At 34.0% G+C, this 27,645-nt stretch overlaps 2 protein-coding genes across 4 annotated transcripts; one reads left to right on the forward strand and one right to left on the reverse strand.

Moving 5' to 3' along the window:
* On the reverse strand, positions 1-27,645 carry LOC144980133 (NXPE family member 1-like). 2 transcript variants are annotated; one of them, XM_078927681.1, is made up of 8 exons: positions 27,588-27,645; positions 20,623-20,774; positions 19,503-19,585; positions 16,323-16,928; positions 14,977-15,197; positions 14,012-14,110; positions 8,935-8,990; positions 2,109-3,116 (listed from the first exon to the last, which is right to left on the reverse strand). In XM_078927681.1, exons 4-8 carry the CDS (start codon positions 16,641-16,643, stop codon positions 2,320-2,322), a joined length of 1,494 nt encoding a protein of 497 aa, XP_078783807.1. In that variant the 5' UTR covers positions 16,644-16,928; positions 19,503-19,585; positions 20,623-20,774; positions 27,588-27,645; the 3' UTR covers positions 2,109-2,319. The 2 variants fall into 2 exon arrangements, with proteins under 2 accessions (XP_078783806.1, XP_078783807.1); XM_078927680.1 differs by lacking the exon at positions 27,588-27,645 and having other exon boundaries at positions 1-3,116; positions 20,623-21,061.
* Positions 3,993-8,146, forward strand: LOC144980132 (CGG triplet repeat-binding protein 1-like). 2 transcript variants are annotated; one of them, XM_078927679.1, is made up of 5 exons: positions 3,993-4,547; positions 5,048-5,303; positions 5,722-6,166; positions 6,781-7,030; positions 7,250-8,146. In XM_078927679.1, exons 1-3 carry the CDS (start codon positions 4,235-4,237, stop codon positions 6,011-6,013), a joined length of 861 nt encoding a protein of 286 aa, XP_078783805.1. In that variant the 5' UTR covers positions 3,993-4,234; the 3' UTR covers positions 6,014-6,166; positions 6,781-7,030; positions 7,250-8,146. The 2 variants fall into 2 exon arrangements, with proteins under 2 accessions (XP_078783805.1, XP_078783804.1); XM_078927678.1 differs by lacking the exon at positions 3,993-4,547.

Raw genomic sequence — 27,645 nt, forward strand, 5'->3', positions numbered from 1 at the left:
TATTTGTAAACAATGATTTTATTTATGAAAACATGTAATCAACCACATTATATAAAATCTGTATACCATTGTGTTAGCGGCACATTGTAATTTATTGATGTTGATAATATGATGGTGGGTTGAGTTTATGAACAGAACGTGTAATCATGTTCTAAATTAATCAATAAATTGGAATCGTTTCAAACAAATGAGCCTGAAGAATTTTAAGAACAATGTAAAATTTGAGTGTAAGCTTCAATTTAATATACGAAAACAGATAAATTGGACGCTTCGGGTTCCTCCTCTTTTGACTTAATAAATTGCGCATCTTTTATAAAAACATATTGCTTTATTTTAATTCGTGCTTCCTCACAAAGGAGCATACTATTTCCTGCCCATCAATGTTTTTGTTTATTCATTCTAACAACGCCACTACCGCATCATCTCATTCGTCTGTAGTGTTTCATTCATTCTGTTTTGTTGATAAAGGGGTAACCCGAAACGTCCAATTTATCTATTTTCGTATATTAAATTGAAGCTTACATTCAATTTTACATTGTTATTAATTTCTTTGAGCTTCGAGCAGCAACATTTACATCACCCAGTATTCTGAAGAAATGTAGGAATACTTTGGCCCGACACCATCAGAGATGAAATTCTCAGAGAAAAGACAGTTACAATGAGTATTAAAAAAAAATTATGCCTTTCCGCCACGACATCATAAGACATCGTCGCCTAGGCATTACACGAAGGAATATAGATATTTTATCGAACAAGATGTCTGATGTCAACAGGAATCAATGAGTATAGCTACGACAAACTATGAAAAATGCAGATTGAGATGTCTTGGACATGTTGCAAGAATGGAGGTAACAACTTTGTCTAGAACTTCATTCCGAGAGACGTCTGCCTGATGGCAAAATAAGGAGAGGAAGATCCAAAAAAAAATCTGGGGACGATCCATGAATAAAGAGCTGGAGGAGACTAACATATAACCTGGAATAACATCGGTCCATGCAGCTGGTGGACAAAAAGTGGAAGACCTTTTGTCAATGCATTATGCGTCCCATGCATAGCTATCAGAGAGTATATATAAGTCATTGGCCCCAAGCCTTGACGAGGATTAAGTAAGCGTTGTCAAAATTTTAAAAATGAGCTTTATATAGCGCAATATCCACTAAATGTGCTCAAAGCGCTTTACAAGGGGTCAATGACCAACAGCAACACGTAACATGTAGAACATAACATGACGCCTGTTAACCGATATTACATTTTTTGTATGACAGAGACAGAGCTGTCAACGACCAGGTACTCATTTTACACCTGAGTACGGTGAGAAAATGTGAGTAAAGAGCCTTTTCCAAGGACTCAATTATCCGCCGAGCGAGGCTCGAACCCAGGACCTTCCGATCATACCACAAGACCAAAAGCCGCACATTTTTGTTGTTTTTCACGTCCCAATGTGACCCAAACGCTCAAGACGGTATTACGTTTGGATGGAGTAATCGCTAATAAGTGAATTTAAAGTTGAAACGACCGAATAGAAAATGTTAGTTTATCACATTTGAGAACCGGACAGATGGAAGGATGGGAGTTTTGTACAGTCGGGCCAAGTTTGACAATCCATCTATACCCCCCCCCCCCCCCCCCCCCCCCCCCCCGCCTCCTCCAATGATTATTACGCCCTTCCGCGCGGCATCATAAGACACCGTTGCCACAATGGGATATAGATAATCCATCTGATGTCAACGGGAATCACCCATGTTATCCAAAGTGAGCCAATTGGGGTTAATTAATAATCTTGCCTAAGAAAAAGAGTGCCTGAAGCGGGACTTGGACTCGGGACCTTCCGGGTCACAGTGAGATGCCTTAGCCATTCGGCCACCTCGCCCATCAAATGATATAAATGAATAATTTCAAAACTATAATATTGAAATGAGAATTAAAGATACCGCCATCTCAGCACTCTTCTCGGCTTGTATAATGATTTTTTATCCATATTTGGGCAGTTCGGACAAAGGCAGAAAAACGTACAATGTTGTTTCCACTGCTATATAGAAATAAAAACCCCACCTATTACAGCTTCAAAAAATAAATGAATAAAAGAACATAATACCAACTACGTACCGTTTTGAGTCCAAAACAATTTTTCAATTCATTAGAAAAGAAAACTTTAAAAAAGAAAAACCCAACAAAAACAAATCCCAGTAAATAAGTTACTAATCAATTTAAATCCAGATACACGTCAGAATTGTATTTGCCATGTTTAGTCGGCAAAAAACGTTCTCGAAAGTTCGATTGCTAAAATGAATTTTGAAGCGGTGATTCACGAGTATCATTTTAACCACTTTTAAAAGCTAGAAGAGTTCTCAGCATTGCCTCAGAAACGAAATTCGGTGGATGCATTCTCCTGTTCTTTAAACTAATCGTCATGTCCCAGCCATCAAGAAAAACTATTTTATCCTTTAAATCTTTGAAAATCTCGTGAAGCAACCGGAGAATGAATTTCCCTTGTACATCGCCACCAAATAGGTGATTCCTCTCCCATTCCTCGGACGATACATGCGGACCTCGAATCGCAATGAGTGTAGAAGGATTTCGTTCCAACACGTCATGAATTGCTTGGCGAATAACGAGAAATCTTTGGAAAATGGCACTGAGATGAGATATGGCAAAATGGAGGTTGTAGTGGATGACTACTATTTGACTTCCGGTTACCGGAACTCTTTTCAAAAAATCTTCTATTCCGCCTTGATTCATCAGATTTACCCAACCTTTGGTTAAATAGTGAAACAGCGGGTACTCGTGCCCCCGAAATGTAGTCGTTATATTCAATCCTGCATTGTAGTAACTTCTCTCCAATGACCAGTAACCTTTATCGGGGGTTAGACTTTTTAATGGCACTAGTTCTTTCTTCAGGACGATATGAAACATGTGCAAATTGGAGTCTCCTATCAGCCAGAAGTGTGAGGATTTCAAACAAGATTTTACCCAAGAGGAATTCAAGGGAGGTTCTTTGCACAGCAAAGAATCCCACTGTTTTCCTCTGGTCCAAATCCCCCGAGGGGATTGGTGATTCCAAGTCACTGTGAGATTTTTGATACTGACGCAAGGAGGTAATGGATTGTTCTTGGAATCTGTGGAAATACAAAATAGATATCAAGGAGGTAATGGATTATTCTTGGAATCTGTGGAAATACAAAATAGATATCAAGGAGGTAATGGATTGTTCTTGGAATCTGTGGAAATACAAAATAGATATCAAGGAGGTAATGGATTGTTCTTGGAATCTGGGGAAATACAAATTAGATATAATAATGATGATGATGATAATATAAAATAAGATTTACTTTATTGATCCTGAATGGAAATTATCATAATGTTGCACATCATTCATCGTTATATTAGCACAGATTTATACACTATCATGAACTAATTGATGAAAATACGTAGCTAATTAAAAGCAAAATAAACATCAAATATAATAAAATAAAATATACATAAAATATACAGCAGTTACAAGCAATGCTATAAAAATCGGACATGAAAGTCGAGTAGAGTTGTAATAATGGATTTGTAATGTAACTAGAATTTTGAAAATAGATTGTGAAGGATTGCACAAGCCAACACAGGTTGATAAAAAGTACAAATAAAGCATGGTATTTGAATGTATAAATATATTAATAATGTAGATAAAGCACCATGTAAACATGCATAAATAAATAGATTTTAGAGAGAACTAATTGATGAAAATACGAAGCTTATTTTAAAAACAAACTTTTATAATGGTTTTGTAATGTAAATAGAATTTTGAAAATAGATTGTGAAGGATTGAACATAACCAACACAGGTTGATAAAAAGTAAAATTAAACTGTCATCGTGGTTTTTTGCGGCCGCAATGGCAAATTTGCGGCCGCAAAATTCGCACTTTTCCGCAATTTACCGCAAATTTTACAATTTTCATGAAAAATCTAAATTTTTCACCATTATTTAACCCGAGTGGTTTTTTTTTTAAGTGGCGAATTTCCGAAAGACAGCATCATTTTCTCATAGCTCCTGGTCTGTTTAAACTGCTACTGCTACCCAGTCTGGTTTTTAAACTGCCATACTACTAATAGCCGTTAGATTGCAATTAAAAGGAGTTTTTCTACTTTCACTTTCACCTTAGTGACGAGTGACGCTATTATTATCTTCAATTGGTTTCGCTATCGGCGTTCTTTTCTCTTACATCTACTTGTTGATTACAAACTCGCTATGGACACGTTCCTTGGTTTAGATATGAAGAAGGCAAAATGTGCTCGCCATGTCACTGCACACCAGCGACACTCAGAATACAGCCAGTGGGCCCACGTCAGTGGTTCAAAGCTATTCTGCACACCATGCAACAAGGTTATTGACCACTTACGAAAGTCTTCTGTGGATAGCCACCGCAATTCCGCAGACCATAAATCAAAAGAAGAAAGAATGAAGAGGTCACATGCCACTGACGTGGATGAGAGTGAAGCGGTGAAGAAGCAGAGGACATTGGATTCTGTTTTGAAGAAACCGTCTACAGTTTCAACGCAAGGTGAGTGGTGCACCCTTTCCCTCTAAATGAGTACTTAGTTTTGGGTGGATATTCCTCTATAAATCTATACAATTACAACTATATAAAAGATTAGGGTATTATTATTATTATTATTATTATTATTATTATTATTATTATTATTACTTTGTGGTATAGTGAAAAGACACTCGCTTTAAGATCGGAAGGACCTGGGTTCGAGCCTCGCTCAGCGCATAGTTGAGTCCTTGGAGAAGGCTCTTTACTCACATTCTCTCATGAAATAGAGGTGTAAAATGAGTACCTGGCCGTTAACAGCGTTGTCTCTGTCCGAAAAAAATTGTAATATCGCCTAACAGGCTTCATGTCCCATCCTACCTGTTAAATGTTGCTGTTGGCCACGGACCCCTTGTAAAGTGCTTTGAGCACGTTTAGTGGATATTGCGCCATATAAAGCTTATTTTTTAAAAGCTATTCATATTTGCGAACATTAACAAACTATTTTTTAAATTTCTTTCTTTCAGCAAGAAATGATATCTGCAATGAAGTTGTGTCAATGTTTGCTGCAGCAAACATTCCCTTATCGAAGGTTGACCACCCAGCAGTCAGAAACTTCTTGCAGACAAGAGTTGAAAACGGTGGTGCCATTCCACAAGCTCATCAGCTGCAGGAATGCTACTTAAAGAGGGAGTTCACCAACAAAAAAGAAGTGGTGTATAAGAAAGTTATAAACAAGCCTGTGGCCATCATCTGTGATGAAATGTCTGATGATGTTGGAAGGTGGGTTTTGTTTTTTTTGTTTTTGACTGACAATGTTTGTAGAAACTAAAGCGAAAGAGTAATTTATATATAGGAGTAGGAGGCAGGTGAATACACACACACACACACACACACACACTCACGCACAATCATTTATATATATATATATATATATATATATATATATATATATATATATACCACACACACACACACACACACACACACACACACACTATATATATATATATATATATATATATATATATATATATTATATATATGGGCGTACTACACAACACAACATACACAGTGATCAGTTCGAATCCTTAGTTTGAATTCTATAATTAAATGCTGAGAGCAATTATGATATCACCTTTGCATCCTTCCCTATATGTTATTTTGTGTTTTCTCTTATTTGTATCGCCTATCTTTTCAGGTTTGTCCTCAATGTCTTAGCTGCACCACTGGAACCCTTGAGCGCTGATGTGGACAAAGTCCAAAGTTACCTCTTAGACACAAGATTTTTGTCTGTCACAAACCACACAACCGTTGCGAAGGCCATAATTGAATGCTTAGTCTCCACTGGCATCAAGTTTACTGACGTCGTCACCGTAAACACAGACAATGCAGCATACATGAGGAAGGCTTTCAATGATGTACATGAAAGGGCTCATGCCAAATGCTACTCATATCACATGCATGGCTCATATCATGAGCCTAGTGGGTGATGCCTTCAGAAAGCCCTTCAATCGCACCAACAAATTCATCAAAGCTGCAAATGCGATATTTTGGAACGCCAATGCCAGAAAGGCAAGATATCTGCGATTCCTGACACCACTCGTCAAATCTCCAAAGATGCCTCCAAACTCAATGGCTACACGGTGAGATTTTGAGAATGTTCCTTTCTTGGTCATGATTCATCTGGGTCTTTAAAAAAACTTTTTTCACCAAAAGGTGACACATTGTTAATATTGGATATTGACAAATAGGAGGGTCAGTCATTCTTATTACCTAATTTGATATGTTAGTAACCATATTTAGTAGTATCATGTTACAGTTATAGTAATCTGCTCCCTTTTTTTTGTTGAAAAGATGAGCTTTAATTAAGTATCTGACTGGGAAAGTGCTTGCTATGGCTTAATAGAATTGATTATTCCATTATGTTACCTTTTTAGATTGTCATCATTTTTTCATTTCAAAGTTAGTTTGCTTTAACCATTGACTTAAGAAAATGCACTAGAATTTTTTAAAATAAATATTGGAAGCTATCTTGCACAATTATTTCGGGGTAAAGTAAGAGGGTCATAGTCAATCATTAAAGTCAATGCCTAACATTAGTCCTCACTATGATGATGATAAATTCAACAGACTATACTATAAGGCCAAAAACTGATAGATTAAGTAGGTATAATGTTATCTTCTTTTCAAATAAAAATTCAATTTAACAAATGAATTAAAAATGCATCATTTCTTTTACTTCCTTTTCAAAATCCAGATGGAATTGTTGGTTTGAAGCGGTCTCATACCATGAGAAAAATTTGCAGCACTTTGCCACATTCATTGCGAAGGAAATGGAGCACTGTGGGCGCACGGCTCTAGAGTCGTTAGTCTACTTGAATGATATCCTCTGCTCGGTGTCGGAGCGCCAGTTAATTCAAGCAGAGATGAGCTTTATAATCCAGCAGTCTCAGTCCATCGTTGTAGCTACTGATGTATTCCAAAGCCAACGTCCAATCGCCATGACAGTAAATATTCATTTTCTCCTCCTACCTTTAAATCTTATTTTATAAGATTAAGAGCAGGTATCATTATTAATGAAACGATTCCATCTTTGTTGAAACTCTGCCTTTGGACACAACATTATAGTTGAATGTCTTTGACTAGAGCAAGAAAAGAATTACAAAACAAAAATACTTTCTTATGTTTTTTAATCCTTGCCTTATTCTTATTTCTATTTTCACCAGGCGTGGTCAAAGCTCATGGAAATTAAGGACCAGTTTTCATCTTGCCATGTGACCCTACAAGATGTAGAAAGACACTGTCCTCATGACCTGGACCAACATCTCAAGCTTCAGCTCCAGGATAGTTTTTGTCAAGCTTTCTCTTTGGCCAATGAAAAGCTTGAGAAATATTCATCGACGGAAGGCCAACCAGGGATGGAATTATTGAAGGAGATACCTTTCTTCAATCCTTGCAATTTAGTGTTTATTGCTGACTCTTATATTGATTCTTTGACCATTCCTGGTATTCATGAAGTACCTCGTGCAGAAGTACTTCGATATAAAGAGTCTCTTGGTCCAAGAGCAGTGTCGGCATCTGGAGGCATTCCACTTGATCTGACTGTTTTTTGGAACAGTGTTAGCTCAGATGTTCCCCATCTTGCTACGCTGGCAAAGAGATGCATATACACCTGCCTTAATTCTGCTGATGCTGAGAGGTCCTTCTCCATTTATAATCTTGTATTTTCAGACAGGAGAAGGCGGCTCAACGAAGCAAACTTAAAGGCTTTGGTGTTCCTTTATTATAACAGTTTTATTTCTTATGAATATCTTGTTTAATTAAATTTTGATACCTCTCTTTGCAGGTTTTTCGTACTTTTGTTTTGAAATAAGATTAAGATTGATGTTTTAAATCATTTTTCTTTCTGATCTGCACCTGAGTGACTTTTGTGTGTATCTTCAGATCATTGTAGTATTTGGGGTCCCCGGGAACGAAAAAAAGTTATCCGATTAACAAAATTTGCAAAATTTGGCAATTTTTACGGCAAAATGTGGCAAATTTTTCTATTTTTTGTGTGGCAAAATTGTCATTTTTTTGTGGCAAAATTTGGGATTTCAAATGGCAATTTTCCGCGATGCCAGATTAAAGCATGGTATTTGAATGTATGTATGATGATGATGATGATTATAATAATAATAATAATAATAATAATAATAATAATAATAATAATAATAATAATAATAATAATAATAATAATAATAATAGTAATAATAATAATAATAATAATAATAATAATAATAATAATAATAATAATAATAATAATAATAGTAATAGTAATAATAATAATATTAATAATGATAATAATAATAATAATAATAATAATAATATAATAATAATAATAATAATAATAATAACAATAATAGTAATAATAATGGTAATAATAATAATTATTATTATTATCAACCCGAAACGTCCATTTTATCTGTTTCCGTATATTAAATTAAAGTTTATATTCCATTTCACATTGTTATTTATTGGTGTTCTATTCATAATACCGTATTGAGACGGTGAGACACATTTGCTTTTCTTTTCATCCGGATTCAATCTTATTTGTAACCCGGAAGTATGGCTTTACACTTCCAATGAGATTTGAAGCTATTGTTGATGAAATCACAAAATTGCCATCAGGAAATATAACGGACCAATGTTTATAGTCTGGTTAATACAGTTTAGTGGGGATTACTCATCAACATGAATAGTAAAAGCAAACACAAACAAATCAAAACAAAACAAAAAAACACCAAAAAAAAAAAAAAACACCAAAATTTAATACAAATAAAAAAACAAAAAAAAACAAAAAAAAAAAAAACAAAACAAAAAGATAACAAAGGCTTGAGTGACGTCAACTTCATTCTATCTATATCCTTACCCTTGTACTCGGCGTTGATAACAATGTTGTGTTTTATGGTCGCCGCATCAGGATTTCTGGAATATGAAATGTGGAAATGGTGGAATTTGAATTACATACGCTTTGACGTGTCCATGAAAGAGTGGGTAGGGGTGGTGGTGGTGGTGTGGGGGGGGGGGGGACCTGGAGCTTCAGAGGCTATGTGGTCTTGAGGTATGACACTCACTGTCGGATCGGAAGGTCCTGGGCTCGAGCCATCGCCCGGCGCATAGTTGAGTCCTTGGAAAAGGCTCTTTACTCACATTCTCTCATGGTACTCAGGTGTAAAATGAGTACTTAGCCGTCAACAGTGTTGTCTCTGTCGAAGAAAAATTGTAATATTGCCTAACAGGCGTCATGTTTCGATCTACATGTTGCTGTTGGTCAGGGACTCTTTGTAAAGCGCTTTGAGCACGTTTAGTTAATAGCGCTCCATATAAAAGCTCAATTTTTTAAAATATCATTGTTTTGAGTCGATGGGTAACAGATGTAAAAAAAGTAATTTATTTTTAACGTGTGGCTGAAAGGCGGCAGCAACTTATATGTTATGACGATCGACCCAAATTCCACTCGCGCACCGTCGCAAACCCGCCCGAAAGCTTCATCACAACGCATCCGTCGTTCATTTTGTTACTGAAAGGCTAATCTATCAATCATAAGTATTGAATCAAAAACCACCAGATCAAAGCAGACGATAACGCTATTTTTGATTACTTTTTATTCAATTCGGACTAGTGAAAAAAGGATTGATTGATTCTTCTTATCTTACTAAAGAAATCAATCGATTTGATTACCAGGTGTCGAATATAACTTATTTACTCAACTTTACGTTGAAGGTCTAGTAATAATAATAATAATAATAACAATAATAATATAATAATAATAATAATAATAATAATAATAATAATAATAATAATAATAATAATATAATAATAATAATAATAATAATAATAAAATAATATAATCCTTAGTGTCCAATAAATAGGCAATTATTGTTAGGTTACAGCTCTTGTAATAGGGGGAAAAAGTAATTGAAATAGTAGTAAGAATGATGATAATAATACTGATAGTAATATGATAATATAATAATAATATAATAATAATAATAATAATAATAATAATAATAATAATAATAATAATAATAATAATAATAATAATAATAATAATAATAATAAGTTAATTATTATTATTATTATTATTATTATTATTATTATTATTATTATTATTATGAAGAAAAAATGAAGAGAGTAGGAAAGTGCCAGAAGACAACAGAGACAAATGGGGGCTCGAACCCGCGACCTAACTGGTACGACTCCGCTTGGCCGGGGAGATCGTGACTCTATACCGTAAGAGCTATCCACAGAGATGAAAGGTTAGTGGGTGTTAGTCGTTTATATGATTGTATAGCATTTCACAGAGATGTAAGGTTAGTGTGTGTTCGTCGTTTAAATGATTGTATAGCATTTCACAGAGATGAAAGGTTAGTGGGTGTTAGTCGTTTAAATGATTGTATAGCATTTCACAGAGATGAAAGGTTAGTGGGTGTTAGTCGTTTAAATGATTGTATAGCATTTCACAGAGATGAAAGGTTAGTGGGTGTTAGTCGTTTATATGATTGTATAGCATTTCACAGAGATGAAAGGTTAGTGGGTGTTAGTCGTTTAAATGATTGTATAGCATTTCACAGAGATGAAAGGTTAGTGTGTGTTCGTCGTTTAAATGATTGTATAGCATTTCACAGAGATGAAAGGTTAGTGGGTGTTAGTCGTTTAAATGATTGTATAGCATTTCACAGAGATGAAAGGTTAGTGGGTGTTAACGTTTAAATGATTGTATAGCATTTCACAGAGATGTAAGGTTAGTGGGTGTTAACGTTTAGATGATTGTATAGCATTTCACAGAGATGTAAGGTTAGTGGGTGTTAACGTTTAAATGATTGTATAGCATTTCACAGAGATGAAAGGTTAGTGGGAGTTAGTCGTTTATATGATTGTATAGCATTTCACAGAGATGAAAGGTTAGTGTGTGTTCGTCGTTTAAATGATTGTATAGCATTTCACAGAGATGTAAGGTTAGTGGGTGTTAACGTTTAGATGATTGTATAGCATTTCACAGAGATGTAAGGTTAGTGGGTGTTAACGTTTAGATGATTGTATAGCATTTCACAGAGATGTAAGGTAGTGGTGTGTTAACGTTTAAATGATTGTATAGCATTTCACAGAGATGAAAGGTTAGTGGGTGTTAAGTCGTTTATATGATTGTATAGCATTTCACAGAGATGAAAGGTTAGTGTGTGTTCGTCGTTTAAATGATTGTATAGCATTTCACAGAGATGAAAGGTTAGTGGGTGTTACGTTTATATGATTGTATAGCATTTCACAGAGATGAAAGGTTAGTGTGTGTTGTCGTTTAAAATGATTGTATAGCATTTCACAGAGATGAAAGGTTAGTGGTGTTAGTCGTTTATATGATTGTATAGCATTTCACAGAGATGAAAGGTTAGTGTGTGTTCGTCGTTTAAATGATTGTATAGCATTTCACAGAGATGAAAGGTTAGTGGGTGTTAACGTTTAAATGATTGTATAGCATTTCACAGAATGAAAGGTTAGTGGGTGTTAGTCGTTTAAATGATTGTATAGCATTTCACAGAGATGAAAGGTTAGTGGGTTGTTAACGTTTAAATGATTGTATAGCATTTCACAGAGATGAAAGGTTAGTGGTGTTAGTCGTTTAAATAGATTGTATAGCATTTCACAGAGATGAAAGGTTAGTGGGTGTTAACGTTTAAATGATTGTATAGCATTTCACAGAGATGAAAGGATAGTGGGTGTTAACGTTTAAATGATTGTATAGCATTTCACAGAGATGAAAGGTTAGTGGGTGTTACGTTTAAATGATTTATAGCATTTCACAGCGATGAAAGGTTAGTGGGTGTTAGCGTTTAAATGATTGTATAGCATTTCACAGAGATGAAAGGTTAGTGGGTGTTAGCGTTTAATGATTGTATAGCATTTCACAGAGATGAAAGGTTAGTGGGTGTTAGTCGTTTAAATGATTGTATAGCATTTCACAGAGATGAAAGGTTAGTGGGTGTTAGCGTTTAAATGATTGTATAGCATTTCACAGAGATAAAGGTTAGTGGGTGTTAACGTTTAAATGATTGATAGCATTTCACAGAGATGAAAGGTAGTGGGTGTTAACGTTTAAATGATGTATAGCATTTCACAGAGATGAAAGGTTAGTGTGTGTTAGTCGTTTAAATGATTGTATAGCATTTCACAGAGATGAAAGGTTAGTGGGTGTTAGTCGTTTAAATGATTGTATAGCATTTCACAGAGATAAAAGGTTAGTGGGTGTTAACGTTTAAATGATTGTATAGCATTTCACAGAGATGAAAGGTTAGTGGGTGTTAACGTTTAAATGACTGTATAGCATTTCACAGCGATGAAAGGTTAGTGGGTGTTAGTCGTTTAAATGATTGTATAGCATTTCACAGAGATGAAAGGTTAGTGGGTGTTAGTCGTTTATATAATTGTATAGCATTTCACAGAGATGAAAGGTTAGTGGGTGTTAACGTTTAAATGATTGTATAGCATTTCACAGCGATGAAAGGTTAGTGGGTGTTAGTCGTTTAAATGATTGTATAGCATTTCACAGAGATGAAAGGTTAGTGGGTGTTAACGTTTAAATGATTGTATAGCATTTCACAGCGATGAAAGGTTAGTGGGTGTTAGTCGTTTAAATGATTGTATAGCATTTCACAGAGATGAAAGGTTAGTGGGTGTTAACGTTTAAATGATTGTATAGCATTTCACAGAGATGAAAGGATAGTGGGTGTTAGTCGTTTAAATGATTGTATAGCATTTCACAGAGATGAAAGGTTAGTGGGTGTTAGTCGTTTAAATGACTGTATAGCATTTCACAGAGATGAAAGGTTAGTGGGTGTTAGTCGTTTAAATGTATTCGATTATAACAAGCATTACGTATTTTAACCAGTCAATCCACGTACTCTGGAAAGACAAGTATTAAAAAAGTATGGCCAGAAAACTCATCCTTCAACTATCCAAGCGATTTACATGACCCTCAACTTGGTAAGAACTCTCAAACCTAGGCCTTTGTGAAGTCGGTATTTCAAGGACAAGTTTTTTGGCCAATTTATTTTCAAAAACCCGGCAGTTAACTGGTTTAAGAACGATAATCGTCTTACCTGGACAACTTTTTGTGCAGCTATGTGGTCTAGTGGTATGACACTCGTTTTCGGATCGGAACGTCCTGGGTTCGAGCCTCGCTCGGCGCATTGTTGAGTCCTTTACTCACATTCTCTCGCCGTACTCAGGATTTAAATGAGTTAACAGCCTTGTCTCTGTCCGAAAAATATGTAATATCGTCTAGCAGGCGTCATGTCCCGTCCTAAATGTTTGAAATGTTGCTGTTAGCCAGGGCCCATTGTAAAGCGCTTTGAGCACGTTTTTAATATTGCGCTATATAAAAGCTCAATTTTAACTTTTGACCAATTGAAATACGAGATTTAATTTCTGGCATACTCTAAATTCGCTCGGATAAAAATAGACCGAAGTGTACATCGGTCCCAGAAAATACTTTCAATCAGGCAATAAACGTTTTAAGATTACACCTTATATAGTTATGGTTGAACTGGTGAGTATTTTACTTATACGTATTCCAATGTGTAATTGATAATATGCCTCTAAGTTAAATACTCACAACATCCGCGAGTCGGATATAACGCTCCAATTAACACAAAAAAAGCTGTGTAACCTTGAACGTTGATAGTCTGATTGATATCATTTAGTGAGAATTTATCACCAAAATGGATGATATATATATATATATATATATATATATATATATATATATATATATATATATATATATATATATATATATATATATAGATAGATAGATAGATAGATAGATAGAGCGAGAGAGAGAGAGAGAAACACACACACACATACAGAGAGAGAGAGAGAGAGAGAGAGAGAGAGAGAGAGAGAGAGAGAGAGAGAGAGAGAGAATGAATGAATGAATAGGGATTGGATACCTTGCCATTTTGGACGCCATTATAGCTTCTGCCGGAGTGTAGTCTTTACCAGTGGGGCCTTTGGCCGACTTGATGGCGACCCAGTCCTGGCACGTCAACCTGGTGAATGAATAACAAATTAACCCTCTCCTTACCAACCATAGGAAAATCATCACATTCGTTACGATGCATCCGACAGTTTTCTCATTCTTGTACATCACAAATTGTAAAGAAATGCTTTGATTACAGCTATAAATACTAAACACTGTGTTGTAGAAATCATTGTGCTGAACAGCATTCTGTATAGAATACACTTGTTACTTTTTTGTTTGATTAGGAAAAGTCTATTTTTGTGTTGGGCTGATGTGAATTTTCGGGGGAAAATTCTAAAAATGGCTGGTAAGAAGAGAGTTAAATGTCACACGCCATCTCAATCTGTTGGGAGAACAAAAAGATACACGTTCCAAAACCAACCTAAAAATATATCATAATTGTTTTATTTCACTGTGGGACGTTAAGTAGCCAAGCGTCGTGGTTTTACACAAGGACATCGCACGTTTACTCCCAATAATTTTTAAAAACCAATTTTCTAAAAAGTTATATATATATAATATATATATATATATATATATATATATATATATATATATATATATATATATATATATTATATAATATGCCTTTTCCGCCACGTCATCATATGACACCGTCGCCAAGGCATTCCACGAAGGAATATAGATAATTCTTCAAACAACATGTCTGATGTCAACAGGAATCACCCAGGTTGTACAAAGTGAGCAAATTGGGGGTTCATAATCTTTGTCCAAGGAAAAAAAATGAAAGTGCATGTAGCGGGGCTCGAACCCGGGATCTTCCGGGTCACAGTGCAATGCCTTAACCACTCGGCCACTTCGCACTCATTTATATGTGTATATATTTATAATATATATATAGAACTCTATCATTAATTTATTTCAAATCTCTACCTTTCATCTAAGGGTCTTCCGCAGTAATACGGTCGACGGTTCCAGGCTGTATAGTTACAAACACAGGGTCGCCCTGGGATATTGGGTGTTGTGTGGCAGATTGTAACCTCCTCTACGCCAGAATTATTGAACAAGCCAAATATAAACCTGTGCCTCCCTTCCTTCATGTGGTATAGGGCAGCTCTGAGGTACTCTCTTGGATAGATCACAACAATGTTCAACTGGAAAAGGAGAAACAGTTATGTGCGATAATAAATTATGTTTAAAAAAAAAGAAAAAAAAAGTAAAACAAACAAATACACACACTGATACACACACACAGACACACACAAAACCGACAACAAATTGATCACTATACGTACAATGACATATCCACCGACCATGCTCAAACCGCCATAAAAATCGTCCCAAGCCAACAACAATACTGCGTACTCTGGTAAAACCCATTTTTAAAAATTTGGCCAGAAAACTCGTCCTTCAAATATCGATCAATTTAAATGACCTTCATCTTTGCAAAAACTCTCAAACCTTCGCTAAGTCCCAGGTTTGAGTTTTTTGCCAGGATGAGGGTAATTTAAATTGATCAATTTGTTGTCGGTTTTGTGTGTGTGTGTGTGTGTGTGTGTGTGTGTGTGCTACCAGACAGCGTAGACGCAAAAAGAGGAATCAAAAGGATCCATTCATATTAAAAAAATTAAGTTTGGTCTCTTCAAAAAAAATTTAACCCGAAGTCGAGTTATAAAACTTAAAATGAACGAATTCGAAGGTTGACTGAAGTGAAGAGCGTATCAATAAAGATGAGAGAAGATAGATTGAAATAGTTCGAACATGTTAAGAGACGAGAAAGAAAGAGAGAGAGAGAGAGAGAGAGAGAGAGAGAGAGAGAGAGAGAGAGAGAGAGAGAGAGAGAGAGAGAAAGAGAGAGAGAGAGAGAGAGAGAGAGAGAGAGAGAGGGAGGAGGACTTGGGAAAGAAAGTATTGAATATACAATGAGCGGGAAAGAGAAAAAAAGGGATGCTGAAAGACTAGATGGATGGTTAGAGTAAAGGACGAAATGAAAGATCTGGGCCTGGAGGAGGATGATGCTATGAACCGAGGTGCATGGAGAAAATATTTCTCTGTCATGGCCCCAAAAGGATGGATCAAAATAGACCAAAAGAAATCAAAGACGACCTGAGCCCAATCATTTTAAGAAACTTCTGGAAACATTCCTTTTCACACAGACATTTGCGTTTTGCTTTACCTAATGTCTTTGTATTGCGCATTAGAGAATATCATGGATTCTGCGCACTATATAAATGAATCTTTACATTACATTACATCACGAAACAAGACAGTTGATTTACCTTGATCGCTCCTGACCAGACTGGAGTGACCGTCACTATGTACGTCCCGTTGCCCATGTCTTTCACAGCGCCTGCCATTGACAATTTTTTGGCGCCATTTGTAATCCAAGCCCGAACATCATCGCCGCCAAACTTCCGTCGATTTCCGTAACTATCTACGAGATCGACTCGGAAAATTAACCGATCGTTGTTTTTACACCTAATTTTTCGACGGAAATTTATATTATTCCCACCAGCAAGGTATATACTTGTGAAAGACTTAGACTCGGTAATAAATTGATATCGTTTAATGGAGGATGACTCAGGTACTCTCTTTCCCATGGAAAAATCGAGTTTTCATTCGAAAACAACGGAATTGCTGTGAGGTTAGACGATGTACGAATTCTCTCCCAATCGTCAACATCTTTTGCTTCGCAAACTTCTTTTTTAAACGTGCACGTATTGTTACAAGAATTTGATGTTTTCGGCTGGAATTTCTGATGCATTTTCAAGACGCTCTGCAACCAGGTAGCGATGTCGTCTTCAGGAGATTTGCTGTGTTTTGTCGTTGGAACGATGAAGATTGAAGTGCTTTTGCTGATCATCCTGTCCTTGAAGACCATCACCCTGCCAAATGTAAATGGAGAAAATAAAGCGGAGCATTATAAAAATTCTGAACCAGGATCTCTCTACATATCAGAAATTTCTGGATTCAGATGAGGCCGAACTAACCCTGAAGAACTAAAAAAATACTGCAGTGCACTCCGCACTAAAGGCATAACAAGATCTTGACAGCCTTAAACTCTGGCCCAGGACCGTGACCAATGGAAACAATTAACAGCATGGATGGAGAGAGCAGCTCTATTTATCGACCATGACTGAATCACACAATTCTCAGCAAGCGTCATTCGGACTGCAATGCTTATTTCTTTTGTTACTTATAACAATTAGTTGATAAAGAACACCATGCCTTGAAGAACGTATGTGATGGATGAGATCTGTTTTTCAGAAATATCTTTATAATCAACAAGTAAGTCTTTGGTTAAAAAAATATAAATGCATTAACTTTACCATTTGTTTATCTATACGAGTTTGTGTATTTATTAATGTCCATGCATCAATTTGATCTTTACTTTTGTTTGCAACTATTGTATGTTTATATTTGCAAAAACAATAGGATATGTAAAGGTCTTTTGATCTATGTAACCCTTTATGATTATGATATTCATGAGATGATATGGTAGCAATAATAATATAATAATAATAATAATAATAATAATAATAAATAATAATAATAATAATAATAATAATAATAAATATAATAATAATAATAATAATAAAAATAATAATAATAATAATAATAATAATAATAATAATAATAATAATAATAATAATAATAATAATAATAATAATAATAATAATAATAATAAAAATGCAGAGGGCGAAATAGGATAAAATCCCTTGAATGCCCTAAATATTAAATGTAATGTTATAAATCTATTGATTGAAAGATTACAATAATGATACACATGATAAAGATAGTAAATCTATATCAACTTAAATGTACGCATGTATGAGTGATGGACGAATATATATCTTTAACTGTGACATGCAGAGCACACACACATACACACACACGGACACACACACGCGCACGCATGCACACACACACATACATACATCCATACATATAGAAGATAACCATAATAAGGTAACAATGCATGATATTCACATACAAGATTGAAAGCCATGTCAACAGCAGTGCAAACAAGTATTATTCGTCAAATATAAATCTCCCGTCATATAATTCCCTGTCTACTAACACCTTGAAATAATCCACAGATTTTGCATTCTTTATTTCAAATTCCAAATTGTTTCATTTTTGGACAATACGAATACCGAACCAGTTTTGTCTTATGTTTGTTTTGCATCTAGTGACAAAATTCGTAAACTTGTCCCCTCTAGTAAAAGTAATATTAGAATATGAAAAAAAAAAATAAGAAAAGTCTATCCTATCCAGACCGTGTACCAATCTATAAACCTGAATTAAATCCCCACGGATTCTTCTCTATTTCAAACTTGGTAAGTCAAGAGATTCTAACCTTTACTTATAAGATAAATAATGTATGGCATAAATCTTTTTGGTAGCTCTCCTCTGTACACTTTCAATACTAATAGATTGTTTTTTATATAATAGGCTCCAGATGAATTTCCGTATTCTAGAATTGGTTGAACGAGCGATTTATACAAATACAAAAATACGGTTTTATCAAGACTTATAAAGGTTCTATATATTATTCCCATCATTCTGTTTGCACGGCCTACACAATTATCAATATGTACATTAAAATTCAAAAATGAATCAAAAGTAACTCCCACATCCTTTTCATAAGGCACAACGGAAAGTAGATTTGACATAGAAGTATCGGTAAAATAATTATGACATGTATTATTTTTCCTATACGTAATACTTTACATTTCAAAACATTAAAATCCAAATGCCATGTTGTAGACCATTTGAAAAGTGAAAATATATCATTTTGTAGAATGTTATGATGTTCAGTTGTACTATAGATCTTCGTATCGTCTGCAAACAGTTTGCAGGCTGAATTTATGTCACATGGTAAATCATTTATATATAAAAGAAATAAAAGTGGTCCCAATACGCTTCCTTGGGGTACACCGCTAATTACATTCTTAAAAGCCGACCCCACCCCATTGACAATGACCCTTTGTATTCGATTATTAAGAAAGTCTTTAATCCATAAGCTTTTAGTTTAATAAATAATCCCTCATGTGGTACAGAATCAAAATCCTTGCGGAAATCAAGATAGACAACATCAATGCATTGATCACCACCTCCTCCACCACCTGTAAAAGTTGAATAACGCATGATCTCTTTGATCTAAAACCATGCTGGTTATCGTTTAGCATCATATGACTTTCAAGAAATTCCAGTACTCGGTCTTTTAAAATAGACTACATAACCTTACAGAGTATGCATGTTAAGCTGATGGGTCTATAGTTTGCAGCGTCCAATTTGCTGCCCTATAAAAAAAAATAAAAAATAAAAATAATAATAATAATAATAATAATAATAATAATAATAATAATAATAATAATAATAATAATAATAATAATAATAATAATAATTTTGGTGATCAGCTATGCAAATAAATATATATCGGTTGTGTCCCTTACCTATCAAAGCGTAAGAACAAGGATGAACCGACTACAACTGCCAGGATAGTAAATAGCAGTTTTTGGGTGGCGGTCAAGCTTTTCTGTAATGATAAGAAAAGACAGATTATTTTTTTAAATAGATAATTTGAGTATTTGTTCCTATTGCAATAATAATAATATAATAATAATAATAATAATAATAATAATAATAATAATAATAATAATAATAATAATAATAATATAATAATAATGATGATAATAATAATAATGATAATAATAATAATAATGATGATAATAATAATAATAATAATAATAATAATAATAATAATAATAATAATAATAATAATAATAATAATGATGATGATAATAATAATAATGATAATAATAATAATAATAATGATAATAATAATAATAATAATAATAATAATAATAATAATAATAATAATAATAATAATAATAATAATAATAATAATAATAATATTAATGGTAATAATAATAATATTAATAATAATAATAATAATAATAACAAATAATAATAATAAATAATAATAATAATAATAATAATAATAATAATGATGGTAATAATAATAATAATAATAATAATAATAATAATAATAATTATAAAAAATAATAATAATGATGATGATAATAATAATAATAATAATAATAATAATAATAATAACAACAACAACAACAACAACAACAATAATAATAATGGTTTAAATAATAATAGTAATAATATATAATAATAATAATAATAATAATAATAATAATAATAATAATAATAATAATAATAATAATAATAATAATAATAATTTTTAAACAAGAATAATAGTAACAACAGCAACGACAATAATAATAATGATAATAATAATAATAATAATAATAATAATAATAATAATAATAATAATAATAATAATAATAATAATAATGGATTTATATAGCGCCTAGTTCCAATTAAGAATTGCTCACAGGTCTGATAACCCAATTATTCTTTATAGTCTCATTGTTGTAATGGAAATATTTTTTTTTAAATGACGCAAAATAATATTGTCCGTTACAACAATGTTAAACATCAGATCTGAATAATATGTAGGCTACACCTCGATAAAAAACCAGGCAAGCCACGACAACTTACCATTGTTAGTATTACGCTGTTCAGTTGTGTCAATGAGAAGAATCAAATGTGTAGGAAACAATTAATTTTGCTATTTCCGTTGTCCAACTGACCGCTGTCCACGCACTGCACTACCCGCTGTTCTCTTCGACGACCAATATCATTGCTGTCCACTATGAGAACAAGGATCACAAATAAAAGTCAATGATAATAAAATGAGATATTGACTCATCATACGCGAAATGTAAAAACTGACCTTTCTAATTGACCAGAAATTTGAGATTTTTAGTTTTCTTCTCTCTAAGAAACTGTTTATTGATTTCTTCAAGAAGGGTTATAAATTTAACCCACATTTCAGATTAAATTTGTGATCTTACGTGGGACGAAGACATTAGGATAACAATTACTAAATGTAATATAAAAAAAAATAAGGCTACTCCAATGTCTTCTTCCTCGCCCTCTTGTGTTCGATGTTTGTGTTTTGTGGTGGAAGCAAGACGGGTTCACTGCGCAAAACGATAAATAACAACGTGAAATTGAATGTGTAAGCTTCAATTTAATATACGAAAACATAAAATGGACATTTCGGGTTTCTTCTTTATCAACAAAACAGGATGAATGAAACATTATCTCATTCGTCTGCAGTGTTTCTTTCATCCTGTTTTGTTGATAAAGCGGAAACCCGAAATTCCATTTTCATTTGTTTTCGTATATTAGATTGAAGCTTACGTTCAATTTCACATTGTTATCTATTTCTTCGAGCTTCGAACAGCAACATTTAAATTCCACAGCGCAATACGTGATCCCTTGTTAAACAGACATTAAAATTGTCCAAACTATCGGTAACCTCTATGGTGTATTGATGACACGTCTAACCGGTAATAAATCAGGAAGTCTGAGGTTCGATCCCCAGTCTTTTTCTTGCATTTTTCTCTTTGCTTTGTCTCGCACTGTTTCAAACACACTTTTTCAGATCTTTATCTTACACCAGTGCCGGCTCCATTCTTTCTCAATTGAATCGTGTAGAGATGTCGTGACGTCACACTTTCTTCTTTTCCGGTTCAAAACTAATTGGAAGTGTGTAACCAGTCTTCAGGACAATGTATAAAGAATGAATATGTTATGTACTGAATCATAAGGTGACACAACTGTTTTCGTAACAAGGTGTATAGGCAGATTCTTCTAATTGCGGGGCGTAAAAGAGCGAGGATGGATGATCTTTCTTGACGTTTAGTATTTAGTTAGGCTATAAAATAAGATGCCATCACTCTGAAACTAGAAGATCAGGTGCACAATGTACGGTATGTATCCAATCCTCGGAAGTCTGGCTTCACATTGGCAATCAAACAATTGCACAATGTACGGTATGTATCCAATCCTCGGAAGTCTGGCTTCACATTGGCAATCAAACAATTGCACAATGTACGGTATGTATCTAATCCTCGGAAGTCTGGCTTTTTCCAATCCTCGGAAGTCTGGCTTCACATTGGCTATCAAACAATTGCACAATGTACAGTATGTATCCAATCCTCGGAAGTCTGGCTTCACATTGGCAATCAAACAATTGCACAATGTACGGTATGTACCCAATCCTCGGAAGTCTGACTTCACATTGGCAATCAAACAATTGCACAATGTACAGTATGTATCCAATCCTCGGAAGTCTGGCTTCACATTGGCAATCAAACAATTGCACAATGTACAGTATGTATCCAATCCTCGGAAGTCTGGCTTCACATTGGCAATCAAACAATTGCACAATGTACAGTATGTATCCAATCCTCGGAAGTCTGGCTTCACATTGGCAATCAAACAATTGCACAATGTACAGTATGTATCCAATCCTCGGAAGTCTGGCTTTACATTGGCAATCAAACAATTGCACAATGTACAGTATGTATCCAATCCTCGAAGTCTGGCTTCACATTGGCAATCAAATAGACACCAATATTTGTACATGTCACATTTTTGTTCCCTATTGTCATGAGCTCATTGATTAATTTTATTTATTTATTTATTTATTTATTTATTTATTTATTTATTTATTTATTTATTTATTTATATTTATTTATTTTTATAAATACACTGGACTCTAAAATCTAGACGCACATATTGGCAGGTTTGATAGCCGAATGCAATTATGGACAACATTTTGCGTCGGTCTGAGAGTATTTCCATCACAACAATGAGCCCATAAAATGTGGGTTATCGGACTTATAGATATGTATACGTCGTCTAAAACCAATTGTACTTATTTACAAATCTTATAAGCCAAATTGATTTAACCCCAACACAAAATATACTCCGTTGTAATAATGGGGCTTTATCGACGTATACGTACTTGCAGGTCTGATAACTCAATTCATTATGGGTTCGTTGTTGTAATGGAAATCTCACCCCAAAAAAATAAGAAAGAAAAATGACGTAAAATATTGTAAATTACAAAAATATTGAAGTAGGCCCATAATTGGTTCGGATGTCAGCTCCTTGTTATTGTTTTTAGATTACTTATCACTAAATTCTATCGATCCGACTTTTAACCTTAAAGATTAAGCATTGTTTTGTGTGTTAGTGTGTTAAATCGGATGTTAAGCATTGTTTTGTGTGTTAGTGTGTTAAATCGGATGTTAAGCATTGTTTTGTGTGTTAGTGTGTTAAATCGGATGTTAAGCATTGTTTTGTGTGTTAGTGTGTTAACTCGGATGTTAAGCATCGTTTTGTGTGTTAGTGTGTTAACTCTGGCTGGCGGATGTTATGAGTATCCATTGAGTATCCTACCTAAACGCCTAGAATCAATATCTGATCTGAACATCTGCTGACACCTTTGATTACTCAACATTTTAAATCAGTGAACAGCCGTACTCTGGAAAAACACGTGTTTAAATAATTTGGCCAGAAAACTCGTACTTAAAAAATCGATCGATTTAAATGGTCCTCAATCTTTTTTTTTAACTCTCAAACCTGAGACTTCTAAAAGGAATCTTCATTAGTCCCAGGTTTGAGAGTTTTTGCCAGTATGACGGCGGCCATTATTTAAATCGATTGATTTTTTGAAGAACGGGATTTCTGGACAAATGTTTAAATATGTACACGTTTTTTCTCTCCAGAATGGCAGTTCACTGGTTAGAACGCCTGTCTGTAAATTTCGGGTATAGATAGAACGAAGTTGACGTCGTTCGGGTCTTTGTTATTGTTTTGTTTTGTTTTTTGTTTGCCATCCACGTTGATCAGTAATTCATACTAAACTGTATTAACCAGACTATAAAAGTTCATGGTTACATTCATTTAGGGTGTCTATTTTGATTCAGAAATGAGAATTTGGTGTTAGATCGTTTACTTGTTTCGGCCCCAAGATTTGCAATGAACTACCACGTGGTCTGAGGGAGTGTAAGTCTTTACCTGCCTTTAAAAAGAATCTCAAGACACTTCTTTACTGTATTTGTTTTTATTGACACTATGAATCCTTGATTTGGCTATGAATTCATTGCATTTATTTATTTTTTTCACTCAAAATTGATAACTTATATTGTAAAGTGCCCAGAGCTGGGTTTTTTACACGAGAATGAGCGCTGTATGAATGTGTATTATTATTATTATTATTATTATTATTATTATTATTATTATTATTATTATTATTATTATTATTATTATTATTATTATTATCATCATCATCATCATTATTATTATTATTATTATTATTATTATTATTATTATTATTATTATTATTATTATATTATTATTATTATTATTATTATTATTATTTATTTATTTAGTTTTGTGTGTTCGTCCGTTTTAGATAGTGTGCGCTTGGCTAAGAAACTCACAACATTGCCATCCGTAAATATAACGGACCAACGCACAAAACTGTGTGTAACCTTGAACGTTTATTGTCTTGTTAATTCAGTTTTGTGAGAATTACTCATAAATATGGATAGCAAAAAACAAACAAAAAACAAAAAGAACCCAATAAAAACAAAAACAAAAAAACAAAACAAACAAAAAACAAACAAAAAACAACCAACAAACAACAAAATATTTACAAAGATCCGAGCAACGTCAACTTCATTCTATTTTTACTTCCGGATGGTAACATTATGGATTTCTTCGATACAGGAAGTGAACTAGATTGGTTTCGATCTGACAGTTACACAACTGACCGGTCACCAGTATTAGTATGGGTGATGGATGGAATCATTTGTTGATATGTATGTAAGTAGTCGCGTCAGTTTAATGGTTTGGAAACGGCTTCGAGAGCTGTTTAACCCCCCCCCCACCCTCCTTCCAACCCCCCCTCCCCCCCCCCCCAAAAAAAACAAAAAAAAACAAAAACCCTAGCCCTCTTTCACAAAACTTGTTTTTCGAAATAAAACAAAACAATAAAAATATATTCAAATAAGAAATATTATCAAAACCAGGAACAAACACATAACGAATAATCCCTCCCCCCCCCCTCCCCCAATAAAAAAGTAAGAAGAAACAAACAAAAATAAAAACAAATAATAAAAAAAAGGTTTAAAATTCTAGCTGATTTATGTGTGCTAAAAAAAAAAACAAAAAAAAACAAAAAAAAAACAACAACCCTCTGCACACCCCACCCCCCTCCAATAAATCGGCAAATAGATAAACAATAAAAGATGATTATATCAAAGAAGAAAAACTAAATGATAGCAACCCAAATTAAAAAGAAACACAAATAAAAGTAAATAAACAAAACGCTACAAACAAAAACAAACAAACAAACAAATGAAAAAAAAGACAAACAAAGATCAGAACGAAACAAAAAAAAATTGAAAAGAAAAAAGGGAATTAAAAAAAGCGCTTCTCCCTCGCCCCCTTCCCCAACAAAATTAAAGCAAACACGACCCTTCAAAAAATAGCAAAACAAACAAACAAACAAAAACCCCAGCAAACTTACAAACAAAATTTAGAAAAAAAAAAGAGGAACAAAAAGATTCTTATTTTTAAAATGTAAGCAAAGCAACTTTTTAAAAACCCAGGACAAATAAAGAAAATAACAACTCAAAATAAACAAAACCTCACCAAAAAATATATATATATTAAAAAACAAAGATAGAGAAATCAACAGTTGTTCGAGCATACGTTCTTCGGGCATCCCAATATCTCGGTTGGTAGAGCACTGGTTTCACAGGCAAAGGGACCAAAATCGATCACGGGTGCAGCCGAAATTTTTTATCTGATCCCCACCTTCCTCCCGTCCACCAAGCAGTGATTGGGTAGCTGGGACTGTTACATCTGGAGGAAAGCACTTTGCGATAGACTAGCGTACTATCCAAAGGTTAGCAAGCTACTGCTATTGTCGGTTTCACGCGATAGAAACCGGGATACACTCGGGCTCGTGGGCCTTATTATGGGTCTGAAGGAAAGACTGCACGTTCTTCCCGGTAAAAATGCAATTGCCTGCCCCCGCCCGCCCCCTCCCCACACCCTTGCTTAGAAATTTTTAAAAAATAAATCTAGAGGTGCCCTAAATGAGTCAGCAAAATTTATAGTAAAGTAAAGAGAGTAAACATGACTCTTATAATAGATACAAAACAAAGTAAACAAGAAAAGGAAATATGACATTGGCATTATAGTTAAAATATTATAGGTAAAATGTAAACTATATTCGACGGTATTATTTCAAGATGAGCCAAACGTCCATAATTGAAGATTTGAATTTTAAATTTTGAAAAGATAAAAAAAATGAGAACGTTTAGCTATTAGTGCCTTATGTAGATAGTAACAATCCCCATTCTAACACATGAACACTTGTTGCTATTAACGCTCTATGTAGATAGATAGTAACAATCCCCATACTAACACATGAAAACTTGTTGCTATTAACGCTCTATGTAGATAGATAGTAACAATCCCCATTCTCAAACATGAAAACTTGTAGCTATTAACGCTTTATGTAGATAGATAGTAACTATCCCCACTCTAACACATGAAAACGTGTAGCTATTAACGCTATATGTATATTGATAGTAACAATTCCCATTCTAACACATGAAAACGTGTAGCTATTAACGCCATATGTATATAGATAGTTACTATCCCAATTCTAACACATGAAAACGTGTAGCTATTAACGCTTTATGTAGATAGATAGTAACAATCCCCATTCTAACATATGAAAACTTTAGCGCTTTATCTAGATAGTAACTATCACAATAGGCTTCAACAGTCGTGACGTCACTTCCCTCGTAATGACGAAAAGTAACTTAGTAACTGGTTTTAAACAATCGGAACAATGGCGGACGCCCATGAAATACTTCTCCGACGAGCATAAGAGTGTATCCAGAGGAGAAAAACATTTTATAAATCTGGTCATATTATGACTTTTATACATTCTGATCACATGAAAGGTAAAAAAGTTATAGCCAGCATGAAGAATAAAAAGTACCGATTTTCTTTGTTTAGAACCAAGCTGCTCGTTGCTGGACTTAAATGACATCAGACTATTGAATCCTATTCTTCTCATTAAAACAAACGTTTCGCATCTGTTGGTCTCATAATATTCTAATACTAGTAGAGAACCCACCAACCCCATCCTCTTAAAAAATAAAAACAACACAGGAAGACCTCCAAACATACCCTACCCCCAATATATATATAGAAAATGTATTTCTAAAAAGTAAATTATGGAAATCAAATATTAACAAAAGAAAAAAACAACAACTAAAAATAAAAAAACACATAAAAAAAATACGCACAAAAGAGAAAACCACCCCCCCCCCCCCCCCCAAAAAAAAAATGGAATAAAAAAGAAAAATAAACAAACAGCCGACAAGTAGAACTCAAACAATGGCCCTCTATGTAAAAAGTGCAATCACCTTAACTACTGGACCATCTCGATTCTCTCAGCATTTTATCTAAATTTCAATATCAACAGAAATAATGTATACCGATATAACTTATTTTTAAAAAAAACACTTCTGAACAGCGTCAATGATCATAACAGTTATAGAATTAAATGAACTAACCACGAAAAAAGTTTCACGTTCCACGCACTATTACATATAACGATTCACTCTGTTCACA

The sequence above is a fragment of the Berghia stephanieae genome, chromosome 9 (assembly GCF_034508935.2).
Source record: "Berghia stephanieae isolate SIO BIC M18660-M18661 chromosome 9, UCSD_Bste_1.3, whole genome shotgun sequence".
Classification (NCBI taxonomy): Eukaryota; Metazoa; Mollusca; class Gastropoda; order Nudibranchia; family Aeolidiidae; genus Berghia; species Berghia stephanieae.

Coding starts and splice junctions, on each gene's coding strand:
- LOC144980132 (XM_078927678.1), top strand. CDS start 5,937: ATGATGTACATGAAAGGGCTCATGCCAAATGCTACTCATATCACATGC. Junction 6,167..6,780: donor CCAAACTCAATGGCTACACG/GTGAGATTTTGA, acceptor TTCAAAATCCAG/ATGGAATTGTTGGTTTGAAG. Junction 7,031..7,249: donor AACGTCCAATCGCCATGACA/GTAAATATTCAT, acceptor TATTTTCACCAG/GCGTGGTCAAAGCTCATGGA.
- LOC144980133 (XM_078927680.1), bottom strand. CDS start 16,643: ATGGGAAAGAGAGTACCTGAGTCATCCTCCATTAAACGATATCAATTT. Junction 8,991..14,011: donor ATGGCGTCCAAAATGGCAAG/GTATCCAATCCC, acceptor TTCATATTCCAG/AAATCCTGATGCGGCGACCA. Junction 3,117..8,934: donor TATCAACGCCGAGTACAAGG/GTAAGGATATAG, acceptor GTATTTCCACAG/ATTCCAAGAACAATCCATTA.